The sequence below is a fragment of the Trachemys scripta genome, chromosome 2 (genome assembly GCF_013100865.1).
Source record: "Trachemys scripta elegans isolate TJP31775 chromosome 2, CAS_Tse_1.0, whole genome shotgun sequence".
Taxonomy (NCBI): domain Eukaryota; kingdom Metazoa; phylum Chordata; order Testudines; family Emydidae; genus Trachemys; species Trachemys scripta.
The window spans coordinates 226,906,659-226,925,055 of NC_048299.1; the positions used below are offsets into that span (position 1 = coordinate 226,906,659).

Consider the following 18,397-nt stretch of genomic DNA (forward strand, 5'->3'; position numbering starts at 1 on the left):
GGTAAATCAGTTTCTCTAAGATAAAGGACAAGCTGACACCACTAGCCAGGTGTCATCAAAGTTGATGGGCAATCACCCATTAAGTAGCCATTCTTTGGCAAGGAAGGGGGGCAGGAACAAACAGATCTGCACTGTAGCAAACAACAGCATGAAACCTCTTTCACCATGAAATGTCCTCAGAGTGGGAATAAACTTTATCCAGTGGATATAGTGTATTTAGATTTTCAGAAAGTCTTTGACAAGGTCCCTCACCAAAGGCTCTTAAGCAAAATAAGCAGTCATGGGATGAGAGGGAAGGTTCTCTCGTGGATTGGTAACTGGTTAAAAGATAGGAAACAAAGAGTAGGAATAAATGGTCAGTTTTCAGAATGGAGATAGGTAAATAGTGGTGTCCCCCAGGAATCTGTACTGGGCCCAGTCCTATTTAACATGTTCATAAACGATCTGGAAAAAGGGGTAAACAGTGAGGTGGCAAAATTTGCAGATGATACAAAACTACACAAGATAGTTAAGTCCCAGGCAGATTGTGAAGAGCTACAAAAGGATCTCACAAAACTGGGTGACTGGGTAACAAAATGGCAGATGAAATTTAATGTTGATAAATGCAAAGTAATGCACATTGGAAAACATAATCCTAACTATACATATATAAAGATGGGGTCTAAATTAGCTGTTACCACTCAAGAAAGAGATTTTGGAGTCATTGTTGATAGTTCTCTGAAATCATCCACTCAATGTGCAGTGGCAGTCAAAAATGCAAACAGAATGTTGGAAATCATCAAGAAAGGATAGATAATAAGACAGAAAATATCATATTGCCTCTATATAAATCCATGGCACGCCCACACCTTGAATACTGCGTGCCGATGTGGTCGCCCCATCTCAAAAAAGATATATTGGAATTGGAAAAGGTTCAGAAAAGGGCAACAAAAATGATTAGGGGTATAGAATGGCTTCCGTATGAGGCGAGATTAATAAGACTGGGACTTTTCAGCTTGGAAAAGAGGCGACTAAGAGGTTATATGATAGAGGTCTATAAAATCATGAGTGGTATAGAGAAAGTAAACAAGGAGGTATTATTTACTGCTTCTCATAATACAAGAACAAGGAGCCACCAAATGAAATTAATAGGTAGTAGGTTTAAAACAAACACAAGAAAGTATTTTTTCACACAACGCACTGTCAACCTCTGGAACTCCTTGCCAGAGGGTGTTGTGAAGGCCAATACTATAACAGGGTTCAAAAGGGAGCTAGATAGATTCATGGAAGATAGGTCCATCAATGGCTATTAGCCAGGATGGGCAGGAATGGTGTCCCTAGCCTCTGTTTGCCAGAAGCTGGGATTGGGTGACAGGGCATGGATCACTTGATGATAAACTTGATTCCCTTTGGGGCACCTGCCATTGGCCACTGTCAGAGGACAGGATACTGGGCTTCATGGACCTTTGGTCTGACCCAGTATGGCCGTTCTTATGTTCTTATAGAGGTAACCCTCAGGAAAATACATTGCAGAGGAGGACTGGACAATAAAGGAGAGGCAAAAACACCTCACTATCTCTCTCCCTATCCATCTCTTGCTCTTTTACCTAAGAAGACAAAATAAACCATCCCATTTACCTTTGGGAGAGATCTCAAATTTGGTCAGCCCTGTTGCTGGGAGTATGTGGTAAGAATTTTATCTTGAGCCACGTTAAGTTTTAGCACTAGAAAGCATTTTATCTTTATTTCTCTTTTAACCATTTCTAACTTTAATACCTTATACCTGTACTCATGTAAAATCTATCTCTTTGTAGTTAAATAAACTTGTTTTATTCTTTAATTAAAACTAATCCAGTGTTGTCTTTAAACTGAACTGTATGGGGTAATTCCATTTATGGTAGTAAACTCTTGTATATTGATCCCCTTAGAGGGGCAATGGGCCTAATATATCTGGACTGTCCAGGAGAGGGCCAGACAGTGCAGAACACAGGTTTTGGGGGAAAATCTGGGACTGGGAGTGTGTTTGGGGTCACCCTAAAAGTGGTAACCAAGGCTGGTGGAAGCCAGAGTGTGACTGATGTGTGGCTGGCGGGCTGCAGCTATACACAGACACTCAGGGCACGCTAGAAGGCTGTTTGTGAGCAGCCCAGGTTGGAGCTATAGCAGCAAAGCATTGTGAGGCACCCAAGTTTGCAGGGCAGGGATGATACAGTCCCTCAGTGGTCTGGATTGTACGGCCCAGAATGTCACAGTCGCTCATTTAGAGAACTGCTAGGTCTAGAATTTGGTGGCCATGTTCATGTCAAATTGGATGGAGAAAAGGGATGAACCTGTCATAAAGAAAAAGAATTCAGCACTCAGATCATATGTAATCAAGAGCGACAGTGGAAAGTTCAACAGAAACTGTTGCCATATAGAGTTTGTTCCTCAATAGAGAACAATCAACAGAGCAAACTCTATGGATGTCGGATGTGGAACACGAAGAAGACAACTCAAGGATTCTGCACTGACTACAGCCAGTTGTTGCAAGTAATGGACAGCCAGATGACCAAGTTGTTACATTTGGGTAGTGTAATTAGAAAGCCAGTATGATTCAGAGACACTTAGCAGATTGATACATATTCAATTTCTAAGTCAGCATGATAGTGTAAATTGGTGGTTTTAAACTTTTGTACTGATGACCCCTTTCACATAGCAAGCCTCTGAGTGTGACCCTCCTTATAAATTAAAAACACCTTTTTATATATTTTACACCATTATAAATGATGGAGGCAAACTGGGACTTGGTGTGGAGGCTGACAGCTCAGGACCCCCCATGTAATAACCTCGTGATCCCCTGAGGAGTCACAACCCCCAGTTTGAGAACCCCTGGTGTAAATACTGTAAATAGTAGGAATGTAGAACTTAAAGGGGGAGATGTAATGGAATGCTAAAGCTAAACTGTATTATACTGCCAGACCTCAAAAATGCAACAAAAATATTATAGAGAACATCAGATAGGAATGCAAGTTCATTCTTAACAAATACAGTGTTAAATACTGGATTTTCATCCTTTATGCTCTAATTGTTTGTGCACATGGACTTCCACATGCACAAACTAGTGCCTGCCCTTCACAGGTGAAAACACGTATGTGCCTGTTACTACCCAAGGATAAGTTTAAGTAGTCTAATACCAAGTGTCAGCATTTATTTTCTGTTGACATAACATTAAAGGCAAAATCTTCAGCTAATATAAACTGGCATAGCTCTACTGACTCCCGACAATTTGCTCAGCACTGTACTAACACAGAGGATATAGTAGAGCATACAGTGAATATAAAAATCTTTTTCTTTCCCAATTATTCCATGAACAAACCCAATAAATCTCCTGTGGGATGTGTGTGTGTGTGTACAAGATATTGCTGGACTACACATGAACCCTCTTCCCCACCTAGAAATGTCTTTGTGATGCCTGTAACACACATACACACATGACGGGTGTGAGATTTCACTTTTGAAAAAATGTATATTTAAATTTTATTTCCTTTCCTTGTGAATTACTTTAAAAGTGAGGTCAGCTGAGTCATTCTGGCATATTCTATAAACACTTCTGAATGTTAAAACTCTGTCTAAATAATTCAAATACAAATACAGATTCAGTTTTGCAGCATCATTATGAACCCCTACAGAATGCTACAGTGGAATCATAACTATAGCAGTACTGTAATTTGCAGCTGTGTATTATGAAATATATTTAAACAAAAAAACCTGTTCCTGAAGAAACATCCCTCTTTTGTAATTTCCTGTACTTGCTAAACAGGAAATTATTTTTTAAGTAAAAGTCTTTAATAGATGTTTCTATACAACCTGTATTAGTACCTAGCAACAATCGTTGTTAATATATGCCTTGATTAAATATTTACCATTGAAATTAAATACTCTGCCAGTTCATAGTGATCAAATAATGCAGTCCTGTGGGGGAAAAACATATAGTTATTTTAGAAAGGTCAATGAACTTTAAAAGTAAAGGCCAATGCTTTTCTACATCTGCTGCTTCTTTTAGTGCTTTCAAATAATTTTCTTTATATAAACAGAGAGAAAGAGAGACTAAAAATGCTTCCTTCATAATAGCTCATAGAATAAATTATTGTGGACCTTGTGGACTCCCTGTATTGTGGACCTTGGATTTTTAACTATGTTCAATTCTACAGATATGCTAAAAACTCATTGAGTGAAATCCTGGGCCCCCCTAAAGTCAATGGTAAAACTCCTATTGACTCCAATACAGCCAGAATTAGTACCTTTTATAATACCATAAAATGTTGATACAAAGTATTATGCACCAGGGGCTCGACTTATTCTGTGTACACCTGAAACTCCAAATGATTTCAATGGGATATGGCACCCGGAACTCCCACTGACCTTACTAAAAGCTTTGGATGTGTACAGAATGCCAGATCAGGCCGTGTAATTGCTTGACTCTGCTCAGGGAATATTCTGATTGTGGTAATCAATTCCATACCAAAACTAGAGAACGAATTAAAACATACCTCAGGGCAAGGGGAGGGGGGGGCATGTTATTAACTTAACAAAAGATATTTTTTAAATATTTGCATATTGTACAAATCTAAAGTTTTATGCTGCAGTAGGATATTAAAATGTAATATTGTAGGGAAAAAATAAAATGAACCAAGCACTTTCAGAAAAATGATGAAGTTAGAAATTTAAAATGTTTTGAGAAATTGGGACTTTGCTGCATTTCTGATCAACTATATTAAAGAATTGTTATCTTTTCTGTTCCATTAAGGCTTAACACTAAATTTTACAACAGGTGATCTCAGTGTAATGTAGTTATACACAATTCCAGCGCCAAGGTAATAAAATTTCTCAGAGATACCACCTGACACATTGGTGGAGTTATTTTATAGACTGCGGAACATTATACTTAGAACTGATGATATTAAAAGGGTGATTTTTAAAATAATATCAGTGATTCAAGTGTGTGGCGAGACTTCTACTAGATACAGGAAATATTTCCTGCCAGGAAGATCAAATATTTAGCATATGGACAAAAGAAACTCCAAGATGACAGGACATAGGCTTTGTAAAATATTCAAACTGAAGCCTGAAACCAGGACTCTAACTGGGTCTCATCTCACACATCCTTGCTGCCCTTAACAGATCAGGGCCCCTATCTATCTTATGGAGTCTTCTGAGGAATCCTGTTAACAATGAACTCTTCTTGTGATGCCTGGTGGCACATTCCTCGTCCAAAATTCATTTGGTGGTGAGAAAAATCATCTGCTGTTGAGCAAATGGCATGCTTCCCTATTTTCCTGCCTTTCTTCACCAGCAAAATCCTGATCTTGCTACTGCTGCTGCTTTAATTTACTCCGGGCTGAGATGCAGTTATATGTACAAATGGCCATTTACAAATTCTTGATTTGCATAAGCAGTCATAGTAACTGTACATGGATGTGCAGTTGTACCCTGATTTTTTTGAAAATCAGGCACTAAATGTTTTTGTTACAGAACAGTGAAATAGACTCCAGTGCACTTTTGATATTCCTTCTTCATTCATTTGTTTGGGAAGGTCCACTGAATCCTATTAAAAGAAGTTTAGCATTTATTTGGGCCTGGTGCCTCAAGAGGCTTTTGATAGTTCCAAAACATCATCTTCTTCTATCTTCCCATGAGTATCCCTTTTCCAGTACTGCAATTTCTTTCAGCTGGTCTGCCCTCTGATCCTACACTAGAGTAGTTTTCCAGTTCAAAGAGGCAGTGAAAGTTGCTGAATGTACCATGTCAGATGCCAGAATCTCGATCTCTCTTTGGTCTTGACCCTAGGCATAAGACTCCAAGCATCCAGCAGCTTGATCAATCAACCAATTACACTGTGTCCTACTGAGATCACCTACCTCCTGAATCCACATATCAGTAAGAAATCCCTCCAGATGTGGATGCACATCCCCTGTTTTCTCTAATTAGTTGAAGTTATATTGTTGGCTATTGTTGGAACTGAAACAGTGATTATGAATATGATGTTAGAGGATTCTCTTACCTGTGAAGCAGTGTTTCCTTATTCCCATCTAGTGCATCAATAATAGATTCATCACCAGCATAGGATGACATCATTAATTTAACAATCTCAGTTGCTCCTTGGGTGGCAGCAAAATGAAGAGCTGTGCATTTTTCATTCTGCAAACAGGATTATAAGGCACAATTTAAAATCAAATTAATTTTCAATCAATTCAATCTGCTTAAAAGATCAGTCACAGCCTGGTAGCCTGACTTCAGTGACATGAACTGCCATGCAGGAGACCACACTTCAGTTTGTACACTTCGACTCTTACATATTAGGCTACAGAAGTCTAGGAATAATGCAGTATTAATTAGATCATTTTTAAGGCCTACCTAATACTCTTAGTCATTGAACAGCAGCCCCTTGAGCTGAATGACATAGGGTAGGTCTACACTACCCGGTAGTTCGGCGGCAACCAAATCGAACTTCTGGGTTCGACTTATCGTGTCTTGTCTGGGCGGGATAAGTCGAACCCGGAAGTGCTCGCCGTCGACTGTGGTACTCCAGCTCGGCGAGAGGAGTACCGCGAAGTCGACGGGGGAGCCTGCCTGCCGCATCTGGACCGAGGTAGGTTCGAACTAAGGTACTTCGAACTTCAGCTACGTTATTCACGTAGCTGAAGTTGCGTACCTGAGTTCGAATTGGGGGGTTAGTGTAGACCTGCCCATGGATGGACTGTGAAAAAGTCCAAACTGTCCTTTGTAGCTTGAATAATAATGGCCACACTGTAGCCTTGAAGGTTGGAGGCTAAAGCACAGGAAATCATCTGTAGGTAGGCAGGTACAACAATTCTCATAGGAAAAAATAGTCATTTTTTGTCATGTTAATTATTATGTTTAATTTATTTCCTGAGATATATTTTCCAATTTCTTCATTTTATAAAAAGTAATTGTTTGCTTGTTAGCCCTTATTATACATGTTAATATGTGATCTGTTTGACTGGGTGAATCATATACACCCTTGACAGATGTCTGAGCAGTCTTGTGTTTTTCCTTTTGGCTACACATGTATAACTTTTAATGACCAGAAAGTCTCATTTAATTGAAATAGTATTTTTCATGGTGCCTATCCATGCTTAAATACTCCCTGCACCATCCACTCACCAAAAAGGAAAAGCACAAGTGTTGTATTAACAGTTTCACCACCAGATGATCTCATTTAGATACTACATATCCAAACAACAAATACATAAAGGAAAGAACGGGAGTACTTGTGGCACCCTAGAGACTAACACATTTATTTGAGCATAAGCTTTCATGGGCTACAGCCCACATCATCAGATGTACAGAATGGAACATATAGTAAGGAGATATATATACATACAGAACATGAAAAGGTGGAAGTAGCCATATCAACTCTAAGAGGCTAATTAATTAAGATGAGCTATAATCAGCAGGAGAAAAAAACTTTTGTAGTGATAATCAAGATGGGCCATTGCAGACAGTTGACAAGGGGTGTGAGGATACTTAACATGGGGAAATAGTCTCTAAGGTGCCACAAGTACTCCTGTTCTTTTTGTGAATACAGACTAACATGCTGCTACTCTGAAATCTGTCATAAAGGAAAGACACACCTTTTTGTCAAGTCATGCAAATCCTTACTCACATGAGTATTCCATATTCACATGAGTAGAATTTACTCACACAAGTAATCTGATTAAGGTCTGGGCTCTCATCAGAAATATGTATTTGTTAGAAAACTGAATGAAGAACATAAGACTGTTCCACATTTAGCTGCATTAATAGAAATTCTGTAGCACACCCTCTTCCTCTCCAGCTTCTACGGGTCCACTAGTCTGATTGTAATCAGTAGGATTTCTTGTTTTACTTACACCAGTAGTCCTACTTATTACAACCAGACTAGTGGTCAGAGCGAGGTGAGCAGGATTTGACTTTTTAGGTATAAAAAGTACTACAATCTTTAGGTGAGTAAATGTTGCTTGATCCAGCATATCCTTACTAATGTAAGAAGTCCTTACTCACACAAGGAGTCCTGTGGAAGTCAATAAGATAGCTTGCATGAGAAAGACAAACAGGGTCTGGTCAATAATTTGTTCTCCTGAGACATTCAACAACCCGTTTGTCATGCAGGCCTTCTCTGCAAAGTTTCCCACTGAAATAACTATTTGTAAATACCACATGCTTTTCATTTAGCTTTTCTAACAGAAATACATTGTTTTAAATGTCCCAACTTCCAGCAAAGTGCTGTTAAGCACTGTATAACTGAAGTGCACTTCAGAACACAAATCCATGCCAGTAATATTTCCGCTTTCAAGCCTATCCTCATATTCCACAGTGTTTCTCTGTTTCACAATTGTCTTTCAGAATTGAGGAGCAGCTTCTGACACTGCTTCATCTGGTACAAAGGGGCCTTAAAACTGCCTTAGCCAGCTGAGGATTTCTCCTGACTTCAGCATGTTGCTCCTCATCTTCTCACTTCTCACAACCACATTACCTTCCAACAGCTCTGCTATCACAGCATTTATTTCAGAATCTAGTTCACAACTACCTTCTCTTGTGGTGAAATACTGGCTCCATTTAAGCCAACAGGAATTTTGCCATTGACTTCAAGGGGGCCAGGATTTCATGCTTTGTTTGTAGGAGTTTTCTTGTCTTTGGATTTGCTCCAATCTCCCTCAGAAACCTTTTCTCATTCTACTCTCCTGGATGACACCACTTATCTAGCACTTAGTTTACTCTCTGCTGAGCTATGCAATCTAACCAGTGGTGGAGGGAGGGTCTTCTCTTCTGCAGTTCCTGCCATCTGGAAAAGTCTTCTTGTATTTCTCTATCTCTGATTCTCCATTTATTCACAAATTTCACCTGAAACCTTATTTTGGCTCATTTGCTTATTCCTCTTAATTTCCCTTAACTATCTGTGGAATTGCATTATTTCTCTGTGTAAAACTTTTCAGGATACAGTTTGTAAGGGAAAAAAGCTACTTACACTATTTCTAAGAGACACAAGTATATTGCTAAGGCCCTTCATTTTTTGTTTGTATTTAATTTTTCCCAGGAATTTATCAGTGTTTATTTCTACAACAACAACAAAAAGGTGAAAATTGGTGGAAAAAAAATATTTTTCTGGGTAAATATTGAGGTTTATTTTGATGGACTGAAGGACGGCAAAAAAGTATTAAATAGATTAATGCTTTGATGAATGGAACTCAATGTACTTTGCTGCAGAATTAAAACAGAACTCAAAACATAATGCCACCTCTGAGTTTAAGAAAACAATATATCTCTAATCCCCAAATAAAACTTTTCATTTGAATAAACAGTTTACTCTTGTAGACTTAGAACTATCAGCCTATAAATGTTTACATTAAATAATTGGGCCACATCATTTCCAGTGCATACACTCAATTTCATCCTTTTCTCCTGTTTTTGTTTTTTTTAAACTTTCAAATACTTCCTTATGTTCTGAAACTTATTCTGACATAGATTTTTATTTTCTTCCCATTTTAGTATATCAGGTCTTTAAACTATTATCTGCTAGCAGCTTGAAATGTGTATGTGATGGGCATGAGATTCATCAGTAGGTTCAGATGGGCATGCACTTCAGAGCTTGCGTGTGTGCCTGTTCACTTATTGTGCATATCTTCTTGACTAATACAAAGCCTTACTTTAACAGGCAGCTTTTCATGTACACACAGACTGATGTTTTATTGTAATACATATATCTCATGCAATGCACTGTATTTTCCTAATAAAACAAGTTATTTTTATATATTTGAATAATACAAAATTGGAAAAAAACAAATAATACCTTCTGTAAAACCCAGGATTTTTTTGGTAAAATCAGTTTAAACGGAAAACGAAGGGGATTATGTATTGTATTATATTAACAGTTACCTGTTTCAGATCAATCTGTGCTCCAAATTCAATGCACATTTTAATCATTTCCAAGTCTCCACTCTGAACTGCCAGATGAAGAGGACTGCACTTTCCATTATTGGTAAAATTGATATGACTTTCAGTAGAATGGCCTAACTCTTCACCTGAGAAAGAAAACAAAGTACAAACATATTAAATAAAGATAACACAAGAAATCAAGATTAAAAAAACAAACAAATATAGGGATATATTTTCCCCCACAATACCAACATGTAACTCCTGTTAACACTCATGGAGTTCATTGAAGGGAGCATATAAGTCCTTGTTGTACAAGCACTTACTCATATGTATAACTTTACTCATCGAAGAATTCTCATTGAACTTGTAGTGTGTAAATGTTTACAGGATCAAAACCTTTGTTTGCACAGTCCTTTGAGAAGCAAAGTACTAAATACGCACTAAGTGTTACTACAGGTATGTTTGGGAGATGTGATTCCCAGCTCGCTTAGGCATACCTGCATTAGCTCTGCTTGAGCTAGTGTCTAAAAATGGCAGTGTGTCTCAGCAGCACAGGCGGCCACATGGACTAGCCGGCACAAGTATAGTCCCACTTGATCCCAGGGCACATACTCAGGCAGCTAGCCTGAGACACCGCCTGTGCCACCACGGACACACTACTTTTTTAGGCACTAGCACAAGCAGAACTCATGGATGTACATCTATACAAGCCTCCCAGCTCAACTATAGCTGTACCGTAACAGGATAACTGGCCCATTAAATGAAATTGGGCTCAACTCTCCTGTCCCAGTCTAGGTACTCCCAGTTGGGCTAATTAAGAGGATAGGGCAGCACCTGGGGGCCTATAAAATGGCAGTTAAAAGTCAGAGCTGGGTCAGTCAGTCAGGAGTCAGACAGGAGAAGGGAGAGGAAAGATGCCATAGAAAGAAGGCAGTCCCTGGGAGAAGTCTGATGGCAGGAGAGCAGCAAGAAGGGCTTGCTGGCTGGCTGGCATCCTCAAGTCAGAAAGCCAGGGCTGGAGACGGCTAAAGATAATAATAATAATAGGAGGAGGAGGAGCAGCAGCAGTAGCAGAGAGCGAGAGATTCCTGTTGGCTCTAAGCCAGAGCCAACAGCCAGAAAAGGCTGAAGGAAGGGGCAGCAGCAAAGGGGCTTACCAACTGATGTCTCCTTGCAGGAGAGATGGATCCAGAGAAAGAATGAAAGGAGGATACTCCCAGAAGAGAGGCTTTGGGAGTTCCCATGAGGAGAGCGGGGTTGCCCCCCAAAAGGAAGGCCTGGGCTACCTGTTAAAGCTGAGAAACAGAGGACTGACAAAGAGTCCAGGTGTAGCAGAAGATGCCAGAATGTGGTCCATGTTATGTCAGTGGCCAAAAGGATATGTGGTTTTTAAGGAGTAATTGCACTGAGGTGATATGGACTATGTTTTGGAACTTTTACTATGGACTATTTGCACTATGTTTTATTAATCAACTGTGTGTGGATGAGAAGATAAGCTTCCACAGAGATACTGGGGACTCAAAAGGGAAACTGAGGTGAGGGGCCAATTGAAGGGCTGCCTTGAGACCATGAGAGGGCAGCTGGGAGGAGGCTGCTCATTTACAGTACCCTATAACTAATAAGGATGAAACAAAAGAGATTTGGAACACTTATTTACCTTTTTTTAAAATAATTTCCATACATGCTTTTGCACCTGAAAAGGCAGCTGCATGGACAGGCATACATCCAGTTTTGTTTGATTTACATAACTTTCCTCCATTTTCAAGCTGAAAAATAGTGTTCACATATAGTTAAATGGCATGCTGAACATTATGACCAAATAACACATGATCATAGATGTACTTTCTCACTTGTAATGTCTGTCTTTATTCTATGTTTTGATGATCTTTAAAGTACATGATTTATTTGAAAAAAAAATAGAATAGCAGGCTAGACTTATACATATAAATCCAATAAACAGTGAAGTGTAATTCCTCAAGGAGCATGCTTGAAGTTTACCCCTCCGTTTTCTAAAATTCACATTTCCAAAATCACATTTCATTTGGGGTTTTCTGGGTTTTTTTAAATATACTTGACCAAAGTGGGGTGAGTTTTTTCACCTTCCTCACAACAGATCCCGGACCCAGTGCGGGAGCTTAGTAGATAGTAGGTGTTGCAGCTGTCCAGTGCAGGCACATGGTACAGAGGGAATACAGTTCCCTGATAAACTCAATTTGGAAAAGAATTTAGGGGAAGACACTGGGGAAATGGGGCTGGGGCTCCTAATGTCTAGTGCAGTGGGGAGAAAACCCCTGATCCCCTTTTTTCAGCCCCCCATAACCCTCATTCAATGGTGCTGGGGTCCCAGTGACAGACTGGGACCAGGTTGGGAAGGGGGAGGGCAGACAGCAGTTCTCCCAAATAGGAGAAAACAATTAAGAAAATAATGATGACCCACACTGTATGATTTATTGCTGGGTATTCCCAGATATTTTAAGAGAATAAAGTTTCAGCCTAATTAAACTATATCCATAACCTCTTTTCTTTCCTCCAGCTTGGCCAGGACAAGATATTTTTCTCAGGAATGGGCATTGTTTTCACCTAATGCACTCAAGAATCCTGTTAACACTTTTTTTCATAGTGTTGCTGTAGGTACAAACAGATTTAAAAGATTCCCAAGGAAGGACAGGCACATGCTGGCAGATAAAACACACTGCTTTTCAGAAAAAAGAAAAAAAATGTACCTCATGCAAGAAGCTAAAATGTCTTTTTTCTAGCTTAAGATACCAATTTTGCAAATAGATGCATCCTTACATGTAATGGAACTATATGAGAGCACAAGGATGTGACACATTTATTTGCAGTATTATAGGGATCCATTGAAGTGAACGGGGCTCCACTCAGGCACATGCAACTTGCAGTACTGGGGCAGGGCTGTCCTTACCCATACGCAAAGTAAGCAGCTGCGTAGGGCACCAGGAAATTTGGGGCACCAAATTGCCCCAAATTTCCTGGTGCCCTATGCAGCTGCATGCTGCTCCAGCAACCAGCCCAATCCCCTGGCTGGCTGAGCTGCCCAGGAAAGCTGCCTCTGCCCGGCTCCGCCTTTTCCCCATGGCCCCTGCCCCTGCTCCATCCCAGCCCCGCCCCCACACCATCCCTTCCCCAAAACCCCCACCCCTGCTGCACCCCCACCCCGCCTCTTCCCGTCCCTACTCCGCTCCAGCCCCGCCCCCACTACACCCCTTCCTCTGAGCAACATCCTGGGGGACTGCAACAGGGGTCGGGCGCACCCTGCACTCACCAGGCGGTAGGAAGTGGAGCGACCCGGCCCCAGCCCACTCTGCAGCGCCGGTGAATGCTGTGGGGCAGTTCTCCCCTGCCCTCCAAGTCCCAGGGCTGGGAGCCAGGGGAGCAGAGCGGAGTGGGCTGGGGCCGTGTCACTCCACTTCTCGCCACCCCATGAGTGCGGGGTTAGGCCCTCGCTGCAATCACCGGACAGCAGGAAGTGGAGCAACACAGCCCCAACCCACTCCACCGGCTCATGCTGGGGGGCGGTTTCCCCCTTGCCCCCCAAGCCTGCTCCTGCTCCTCCCATGGAGGTCTGGGACCCCCCCACTCCCTTGCAGAGGCCTGGGGCCACCACTCCCCCACGGGGGGGCTGCTTAGGGCACCAAAATGTCTAGGGATAGCCCTGTACTGGGGCTTTAATTTATGTTTACGCTTCTTTGGTTAAGCAGAGATATAGAAAAACAGACAACACATTGTATTAAGATAAGCGGAAGAACATTAGGGAAAATCAAATAATTCTACGTACCAGAAGTGTCAGTGCCTCAGGGTTTTCTTTGTAACATGCTAGTATTATAGGTGTGTTGCCAGTTTCTCCTTCCAGATTAACATCTGTACTGCTGTGTTGGACCAACACCTAGACAGTAAACATAAGAACGGCCATAGTGGGTCAGACCAATGGTCCATCTAGCCCATTACCCTATCTTCCGACAGTGGCCAAAACCAGGTGCTTCAGAGGGAAGGAACAGAATAGGTAATCATCAAGTGATCCTCCCATCACCCATTCCCAGCTTCTGGCAAACAGAGGCTAGGGGCACCATTCTTGCCCATCCTGGCTAATAGCCACAAAAGAGAACCTTTAAAATTTTCCACTAATTTAATGGCTTATCATGAATCTTTTCTTATTATTAGTGTTCTATTTGAGGAGCAACAGCATGCAGAATAAAGGAGTAATGGAAGGAGAGGAAAGGAGTTCCAAATGTATGTACCACAGTGTAAGACGGTGCAGGTGAGAGTAGATCTGGGAAACAAAGCTTATGTTTACAGTAGAGCAGGACCGGCTCTAGGCACCAGCAAACCAAGCATGTGCTTGGGGTGGCACAATTCCAGGGGTGGCATTCTGAGAAAAATTAAATGTCTCTAGATATTATCTATATTTCTCTTTCTGTGTTTTCTCTTGCTAAATAAACTTTACTTTATTTCCCTTTCTAATAGCTCCCATATGCCTTGTCTGCACTGGAGAATTTGGCATATTAACTAGCTTTTGGAAAGGGAAACAAAGGGAGAGTTAGGTTGAATAGAGGAAAGTGAGGGGGAAGACATGAGAGCATATACGTAAGCATGAGCAGACTTGTGCAGAGTCTTGAAGGTGAATTTAGGCCTAAATCCAGAATTCAATTTTCAAATTCCAACATGTTCCAGATTTGTTTTTAACAGATAGTGCATATGTGCATTGCAAAAGCGGTGAGGGGAAAGCTGGAGGTTTTGGTAGCTGTTTAGGGGAATCTCTGACATCTTACAGAACTTTATTTAAACTATGGAACACAGTGGTGTTTTCTTCCTTTTTGTGTTTGAGAAAACTATTAGAAGAGTTTGGATTCAATTTAGAAAAGTGCTTTTCTGCTGATGTTATAACAAATGCACGAGCTAGTAACTTCCAGAATTCTTCCCATACAACATACGCCTAGTCAAAAATGGGGAAATAGTTTTGCTAAAAATTTCAAAGTTGTTTCTGTTTCACAGGATTTGGAATAGTCCCATTTGCTGCTAAATTTTTCATAATATTTTATCAACATTTTAATTTCAGCTTTATCAATATGTATATTGAAATTGTTTTCAACATGGTTATAAAATGTTTTGTTTACTAAAAACCAAATTTTCTTACTAAAAATCATTGTCAGAACAAATCTTAATGGAAAACTTTGTTGATAAGTCACTTTTTCTTATCAACTTCTGAGTACAGATTATCTCTTTTGTGAGTGCCACATGCTAAACAGCATTCCTGCCATTTGAAGAACTTAAAAGGATATATTTTCAGTGGATATAAGCCTCTTGTTTCTGAATTTCTACACTTGGAATTTTGCATACAACTAGTGAAATTCTGTGCCCAGGTGGCTCTTGAGCCCTTTTTGCATGTATATTTACTTGGACTATAATCTTACCTTAACTATTTCATTGTGAAGGCACTGCACAGCTAGATGAAGAGGTGCCATCATACTGGAGTTTAGAATGTTTGGGTTAGCGCCTCTGCTGAGAAGTAATTTAACACTTTCAACCTGGTTTTTTTTTGTGGCCCAGTGCAGTGGGGTGTTTCCAGAGGAGTCCATCACATTTAACACTAGGTCAAAAGGTAAAAAAACAAAGTAAATACTACAAATAAACATGTAGCTGGCAAATGTTCTGATGTAGTTAATAGACAACTGATTTTCCTGTGAAATATCGTATTTTCAGTAGAGGCTCTCTGTCATTGGGTTTGTTTGTTTGTTTGTTTGTAGGTTTGTTTAAATAAATCATCAACTGTGAAAGACTCTTGCTGATATTACTAAGCTGCCAGTTACATTACAAATGAATCTCAGGTAATTAATTACATCCTATGCTGAATCCACAATATTATTATTGAGAGGAAATGTTACATAATTTATTAATTAGAAATGTCAACATACTACAACAGAGGAGAGTAAGGATGAACATGTAGCAAAGGTACCAAAACAATACTAAGAAAATCATGATTCCTCTGTGAAAATGGCAGTAATAAATCCAAACACCAGTCTACACCATTGAAGTAGCGAATGCTTTTATTTAACTATTTTTATTTAATGATACAGAAGATAATTTAATAATGTATTACCTTCATTGGAAGAATCATCTAAAATCATCTCCATTAATTCTATTTGTCCTCCTCCTGCAGCATGATGCAATGGTGTGGCATTCAGTTCATCCAATTTGCTAAGCCCGGAACGATTTTTCTTAATGAAACTCCGTAATCTGCAAGCACTTCCATCTGAAATCACCTAATTTTGGGTGCAAATATTGTAAATTTCTTTCTTTTTTTCTAGTAAACTAGTCTTTAGTAACACCATATGCTAAAAAGTAGATCAGAATAAAATTTCTCTCTGTCTTGTTTGCCTATCAGTTTCAGAAGCAGTTGGACTACATATATTACTTTTACTTTTGCTAAGGATCTTGTACATGTTTTTCATTATGTGAAATATAAAGGTGTGATTTGTTCCTGGCCTTACCATTCAATTAGTTTCTAAAAGTAAAAGACGTTATTTCTGAAAATGTTCAACTTTTTCATTGATTTATCATAATAAATCTTATAATTGATTTGAGCTTTCAATAAATCAAAGACAAACTAAATGGATCAACCAACTAATATATAAACCAGCTGGCAACAGAAAATTAAAAAACAGGCACTTTCACACCAATCCAAACGTGAAATACAATATTTAAAAGTATAAGTGTAATTCAAAATCCTTACTCCAGCTTCTACTTTTCCCTTTTGCTAAAAAGAATGGCAAAGAAAAAGATCAGAAAATACCACATGAATTGCTGTATAATTTGCATATTATTACTCCGGTTTTACAGCCTGATAATGCATATAAGTAGCTGTATTCAAATACTGAAATGAATATGTGCTCTTTGCAGTTGATACAACCAGAAACCTTCATAGCTCATCAACTGCACAGCTCCATGCCCAAGGAATCAAATCCTGCTTCATTGAAGCCAATGGTAAAACTCCTATTGACTTCAATGAGTGCAGAATCAAGCCCAAAACAAGCAGCAAAATGAAATTAACAAAAATGAAAGTGATCTAGACTCAACTGTTTTCCCTTCTACATCAGGTCAGAGATCTTCCTACCCACCAGCCTCTATTCTGCTCCCCTGTGTCCAGGGGAAAGAGTTTAACCATGAAGGAAAATAAATAATCTTGTCCATTTCCCTGAAGAGAACTTTACACTGAGATTGAGAATGATTCTGGGCTGTGCCTTCAAGTCACACTTCAAAGAGAGGGGGCTTGTGCCTTCAGGATTTTGGGCTGCTCTGGAGAAAAAAATCCATTAAAATGTTCACAGTTGCAGGAAATTATGCAGCTGCATGTCAGCAGGGCCGGCTCTGGCTTTTTTGCCGCCTGAGGGAGGGTGGCTTTTTTTGAGCGCCGGGGGAAAGGCTGAGAGCTTTTTTTGAGCGCCGTGGGAGGGTGGCGAGCCCAGTCCCGGCCCCACTCTCGGGCCGGAGCGCCATGCCGCCCCCCTCCAGATGCCGCCCCAAGCACATGCTTCGTGGGCTGGTGCCTGGAGCCGGCCCTGCATGTCAGACAATAAAAGGGGTGTTAGACAATCATTATTTAATGAGAGTAGACACTGAGATTCAAAACGTTCAAGCTTCAATACCATTAAAATCTAAATTGTCAATATCCCATCCCCAAATATATCAAGTAATCTTAGATCAGACTCTGGTAAGTTCTCAAGGGACACAAGGTAGGTGAGGCAACATCTTGTATTGGGCCAACTTCTGTGGGTAAGAGAGACAAGCCTTCAAGCCACACAGAGCTCTTCTTCATGTCATAATAGCTAATACTAATCTAGGAATATCCAAAATCATAGTAGCTAATTTCTGGGGACCAACAGGGCTGCACCATCACTACAGGCAAGTTCTCAAGCGGGATTTTTCTTCCTTCCCCGGGCTGTACATTTGGACTGTTACCCGTGGAAATACTGTGTGTATGGGGGGGGGGGATGATGTTAGTGGGTGTAGGGGGAAATGGAGGGTTGCTGATATTGACCAATAAAAATCCAACCCTTCTAAGCCTCCTCCTGCCCCACGCCCTCTGTGCCCCCTGCCATCTCCAGCCTCTCCCATGCCCCCACCTTAGACAGCTCACCTCCCCCATCTCCCCCGGCAGAGCCTTCCCCGCGCCCTCAGCGCCTGCCCCTGCCCCATTCGCCAGCCCGTCTGCCCTCCCTGCCCCGCTTCTCTCCGCACCGACCTTAAACACGTCCTGCGAGGCGAGGGAGGCGGCATCGGCTTCGCACACGACCCCGTGGTAGGAGCCGCCGCACGCCGCCTTCTCCCGCGGCTGGAACATCTTCAGCAGGGCGCGCTTCATGGCTCTGTCCGCCGCCCGCTCCAGCCACCTGGAAGGCAGCGAGAGCAGCGAGTGAGTCCCGCACCGGGGGAGCGCCTGTGGCGGGGCGCGGAGCGCGGCCAGCCAGCCAAGGACACGCCTCATGCC

General features: G+C 40.9%; 1 protein-coding gene across 2 annotated transcripts in view; it reads right to left on the reverse strand.

The window, feature by feature from the left end:
• Positions 1-18,397, reverse strand: part of TRPA1 (transient receptor potential cation channel subfamily A member 1) — a 68,653-nt gene that overhangs the window by 49,950 nt on the left and 306 nt on the right. The window contains exons 2-9 of one of the 2 annotated variants that reach the window (XM_034763105.1): positions 18,152-18,299; positions 16,010-16,172; positions 15,324-15,499; positions 13,691-13,798; positions 11,552-11,660; positions 9,895-10,040; positions 6,020-6,156; positions 3,882-3,930 (exon numbers count right to left, since the gene is read on the reverse strand). In XM_034763105.1, the coding sequence (XP_034618996.1) occupies positions 3,882-3,930; positions 6,020-6,156; positions 9,895-10,040; positions 11,552-11,660; positions 13,691-13,798; positions 15,324-15,499; positions 16,010-16,172; positions 18,152-18,271 (1,008 nt within the window). In that variant the 5' untranslated portion in view covers positions 18,272-18,299. Of the gene's footprint in view, positions 1-3,881; positions 3,931-6,019; positions 6,157-9,894; positions 10,041-11,551; positions 11,661-13,690; positions 13,799-15,323; positions 15,500-16,009; positions 16,173-18,151; positions 18,395-18,397 lie in introns of those variants that run through there. The other variant, XM_034763104.1, reaches the window with a different exon arrangement.